The sequence below is a fragment of the Cucurbita moschata genome, unplaced genomic scaffold, assembly GCF_002738365.1.
Source record: "Cucurbita moschata cultivar Rifu unplaced genomic scaffold, Cmos_1.0 Cmo_Scf00011, whole genome shotgun sequence".
Classification (NCBI taxonomy): Eukaryota; Viridiplantae; Streptophyta; class Magnoliopsida; order Cucurbitales; family Cucurbitaceae; genus Cucurbita; species Cucurbita moschata.
This window is the reverse complement of record NW_019268527.1, coordinates 3,060,715-3,065,714: the sequence shown is the minus strand read 5'-3', so window position 1 is coordinate 3,065,714 and position 5,000 is coordinate 3,060,715. Positions and strand designations below refer to the sequence as shown.

General features: G+C 35.9%; 1 protein-coding gene and 1 non-coding gene across 2 annotated transcripts; both read right to left on the bottom strand.

The window, feature by feature from the left end:
- Positions 1-83: 83 nt before the first annotated feature.
- On the bottom strand, positions 84-156 carry TRNAK-UUU. The gene has a single exon. It is a non-coding gene; the product is annotated as a tRNA-Lys (tRNA).
- A 1,040-nt stretch (positions 157-1,196) lies between these two features.
- LOC111449326 (protein NUCLEAR FUSION DEFECTIVE 4) lies at positions 1,197-4,287 on the bottom strand. Its single transcript, XM_023089175.1, has 2 exons — positions 3,734-4,287; positions 1,197-2,682 (listed from the first exon to the last, which is right to left on the bottom strand). Exons 1-2 carry the CDS (start codon positions 4,215-4,217, stop codon positions 1,397-1,399), a joined length of 1,770 nt encoding a protein of 589 aa, XP_022944943.1. The 5' UTR covers positions 4,218-4,287; the 3' UTR covers positions 1,197-1,396.
- Between the last annotated feature and the right edge of the window lie 713 nt (positions 4,288-5,000).

The window sequence follows — 5,000 nt, the reverse complement described above, 5'->3', positions numbered from 1 at the left end:
CTGGTCGGGATGTCATGGTCTTAACTGCTCACTTTTAGCCTATGCCGAATAGGAAAATAGAAACATGCTTGTGCAACAGAGGTCGCCGTCTGTGGGAATCGAACCCACGACCACATGGTTAAAAGCCATGCGCTCTACCAGCTGAGCTAAGACGGCTTCTTAAAAGGTTCTAAATCATAGTTTAGTGAGACAATATAACACTCGTCGGGATGTCATGATCTTAACTGCTCACTTTTAGCCTATGCCGAATAGAAAAATAGAAACAGATCGCCGTCTGTGGGAATCGACCCACTACCACATGGTTAAAAGTCATGTGTTCTACCAGCTGAGCTAAAACAGTTTCTTAAAAGGTTCTAAATCATAGCTTAGTGAGACAATATAACATTGGTCGTGGATGTCATGGTCTTCACTACTCACTTTTAGCCTATGCCGAAGAAAATGAGAAATTGGAAATAGAAATATGCTCACGCAACAGAGGTCGCCGTCTATGGTAATCAAACCTACAACCACTTGGTTAAAAGCCATGCTCTCTACCTACTGAGCTAAGACGACTTCTTACAAGGTTCTCAATCGAAGCTTACTAGTGATTAAAATACTATCAAATCATAGCTTATTGAGGCAATATAACACCTGCCGAGGATCATCGTACATAGTTTCAACTACTTGAAATTAATTATATAAATTTATATATATTTATAATTCAAAAATAAATATTGGGCCATAGTGGGCTTTTGTTTTGTGGACCTTTTCCAAAGATTCATTTTTTTTATTCAAAGTTTTTTTTTCTTCATTAAAAATAAAAATAAGAATGATAATTAAGGAGTAAATTCACCACGATCCAATATTTCTAATTTGTTTTGTGTTGATATAATTAAATTTATTAAGGTTAGAAATATCCATCCAATACGAGTATTCTTAATTTTTTTTAATATAAAATAATATTTAATTATACTCGTAAAATGTAATTTTTATAAATTTAATTTATATGCAGAACACGTAAAAAGAAGTTATTACATGAACGTCTAGTTAACTAACATTTTTCTCAATAAGTTGACATAAACGATTGCTGAAATTTTATGAGACTACCTTCAAGATTGTAATTAGTAAATTACAGTTTTACCCTTTAAACTATGTTCGAATTGGTTTATTATTATTATTTTTTTTTATAGATAATGGGTTATAGTACTTAAAATAGGTATGAAAATTACAATAATATCTATTAGAAACTTAGTGATGAAACATGTAAATTATTTTCTCACAAGTTCGGAAATTTTAATGTTTCGACAAAGGACAACAAAAATCTTCGCTCTCAAATCAAACCCATCCCTGTCGGTCCCTCGTCTCCGCCGCCGCTCCGGCGGATTCCACCCCATTTTCTTTCCCGCCAAACACACCCCTATCGGCTTCTCGTCTCCTCCGGCGCTCCGGCGGCCGTCACAGCGCCATTTCCGACCACCTCTGCTTCAGCTTCATCTCGAAACTTCTTATAAATATCACTCTTGTAAAAACCCCTCGTCCTAATCACTAAAATCAACGAAACAAACATACCCAACAAAGTAACTCCGGTAATCACAAGAAACGACCGCTTAAAACACTCTCCGCCGTAGCATTTCAGCTCCTCCCCTGTTTTTCTCACAAGCCCTTTCGCCGCCAGCTGCTTCGCCGCCTCTTTGTCGTACAAATTCCCGGCCACTTTCACATTCAAAACGTATAATCCAATCGGGCTAGCCACCGACCCGAAATTGTAAAGCGTAGAGTAATATTTCAACCCAAATAGCTCGGAAATTATGGCGAAAAGCAACGGCCACTGAGCTCCGAAACAGAATCCGATCACGATTGAAGCTACATAAAGCCCATTTGGAACGGCGAAGGCGATGATCAAATGACCGACACATGACAAAAGAAGTGTTAAAGAAAGCATTAAAGGACGTGGGAATTTGTATTTTGTTAGAACAATTTCAGAGACAAAACCAGAGGCGACACGTCCGAGGTAATTCCATATACTAACGAGTGTCACGAATGTGCTAATGCTTCTTTTTGGGTATCCTAAGGACATTCCGATCTGACCCAGATTGTCAATCGCCGTCAAAGTTCCGCCGACGCCGCAAATTGCAGAGAAGAACAGAATCGCCATGTCCAAGCTGAACAGAGCTTGGAGAATCGTGAAATCCTCGCCGCGTTCCGGCGGGCTGAAGATTGTTGTCCAGCAAGATGGTTGTTTTTGTTGTCGGGTTTGTTTTTGGGGCTCTGTTTTTGGGGGATTGGGTTTCTCTGTAAGGATTTGAAGTGGGTTTGGGGGATTAATGGCGGCGGATTTGAGTTTTGAGAGGTTGTATTCTTCGACGATGACGACGGCGAGAGGGAGGAAGAGGAGGAGGAGGACGACGGCGGCGCTGCCACCGAATTCGGCTTGGGAGAATATTAATTTGCTTTCTATGATGATCATTAGCATTAGGAATCCGGCGAGGGCGAGGGAAATGTAGAGGAAATTGTAGAAGACTTTGAGCTCGTTTGGCTGTCGGATTACTTTCATGATCCGAATTGTTCGTAAAAATGCGAAGGATATGGCCGCCGGAAGCCATCCGATTAGGAGTATTAAGGATTTGGTGTCGGAGCCGTAGAATGCGTGGAAGAGCTGCGTAATTATGGCGCCGCTTAGCCCGACATACCCTTTTAAGATACCTGTTCAAAATTCAAATAAATGATTAAATTGAAATTAAAAAAATTAAATAAAATAAAAAAAACTCTTTATATTAATTTTAATTTTTTTTTTAACTTTTAAAAAAAATTGAAAAAAATACCTTTTATGGTTAAGACGATATTTAAAAAGAAACCCATGAAATTTAAAAATAAAAAATTTCAAAAAATAAAAAATTACAGTCAATATATGGATTCATAAATTATTTTTAAATTTTTTAATATTATTTGTGAAAATTCGCGAGTATTTTTGGATTTTTTTTAAATTAGTAGTATTAATGAAAAATTTGAACACGAGAATACTTCTCAAGAGTTAAAGGGTATTTTTGAAATTTTTTTAAAAGTTCAGGGTTAATTTTGAAATAAAATATTACGGTAAAAGTTTTTTTTTTTTGAAGTGTAAGGGTATTATTGAAATTTTAAAAAATTTAGAGATTTTTTTTAGATAAAGTATAAAGTTTAACTAAATAAATATTTAAAAATAATATTTTATTTAAAATAATACAAATATTTCAAATTGGCATCATGGGATGAAAATGAAATAAAAATTAATAATAAATAATAGGAAATAAAATAAATTCGAAAATAAAGAATAAAAAAAAAGGATAGAAAAAGTATGTTAATTTAAATTAATTAAAAATCGAGTGGAAATTACGTTTATACTTTAAATGGGAAGCTTTCAAAATCAAAATTTGGTGAACCTAGAATTTGGGAAAACACATTAAATATGAGTTTAATTAGTTTGGTTAAATTTACTCCAACACTCAACTTAAAACACGACACAAGTTTCGTGTGAATGTTTTGAAAAAACATAATACACTGCTCGGTTTTTGTTGTGAAATTTACTCGAGAATCTCGTACGTTGTAACCGACAATTTTACACGATTGAATGTTGGAGGAAGAAGCTAAAAGTTGTGATTTTGCAAAACATCTAATTTCGAGGGTCGGGTTCATCCTCGATTTTGTCATTCCGACGTTAAAATAATAAATAATAAAAATGTGATTTTTTTTTTTCGTAATATTGATAATCACTTACCGAGAACGACGCCTCGACTTTCGGGAAAATTCTTGACACAAGTAACGAGCGAACCGGTATTAACGAAGGATTGAGAATTAGCTCCAACACAAATATAGAGACACATTTGCCAAACTTTCGGCGTCGAGATCCGCTTAGTAACGGCGAGCCAAATCATGAAGTAACCAAAGAAATTCAAGACGGCGCCGATAGATAGAACCACCCACGGCGGTGTAACTTCATTGATAAGGCCAGACAAAACACCGACGTTCGCACCCAAATCCTTGAAAAAGCTCAACAAATTCAACGTCGTTTGGTCGTAACCTAGAACCGACTTTATGTCGTTGGAATATAAGCTGAACATGTAGGTGGCGCCGGCGGCTGCCATGATTAGAAGTGAAGCGAACACCACAAACCACCGCCCGGTGATGATGTGGACGGCGATGGTTCTGATGTTGGAGCTGCCGGAGATTGCTCTGTCGCCTCCCTGACCGGCGGCGACCATTTTTAGAGGTGGAAAATTAAAGAGGGTGGAGATTATTTTGGAGGTATGGTACTTGCGTGGCTGTTAATTGAAGGAGATGTGTGTGGGGGAAATATATAGCGTTTTTGTTGAGACTCTATAGTTGACTTTTAAGAGTCCAAATGGAAATTAATTAATAATTGTCATTTTATCCTATGCTCTAGAGTCGGGTCATTTAACTCACAGACACGTAGCCTCGAGAAGACCTGTCCCGAACCCAAATGAGGAATTTCTATTTAAAAGAGAAATAAAGTGTGATATCTCACATCGGTTGAGGAAGAGAACGAATCATTCTTTATAAGAGTGTGAAAATCTCCCATAGCAGATAGGTTTTAAAAATCTTGAAATGAAACCCGAGAGTAAAAATTCAAAGAGAACAATACATATTAATGGTGGGTTTGAGCTGTTATTTCCATCTTGTCGACATCTTTATTTTGTACTGAATGCTTGTAGGGTATAAATCCGAAATTTTGTGTTGGTGATTCAAACGACTCGAATAGGGTTCACAACCCAAACCTCTTGCTTTTGGGTTGGGTTGTTCAAGTAATTCAAAATTTTTAATTATTTAAAAAAATCATAATTATTCATAATATATGTCACGTTAATAATTAAAATTATATGAAACATTCATATATTACAACGTATCACTAACATTACAAACTTAAAATATTCTTAATTTTCGCAACAATTTTAAAATTAGAGTTGAGTTGGATTGTGAACTCTATTTTCAGGTCCATTTAAAAAAAAAAAAAAAAAAAAAAAAAC

Excerpts from the sequence above, each read along its gene's own strand:
- LOC111449326 (XM_023089175.1), bottom strand. The coding sequence starts at position 4,217 with ATGGTCGCCGCCGGTCAGGGAGGCGACAGAGCAATCTCCGGCAGCTCC. Across the intron at positions 2,683-3,733 it reads AAGTCGAGGCGTCGTTCTCG|GTATCTTAAAAGGGTATGTC; the intron begins GTAAGTGATTAT and ends AATTTTGAACAG.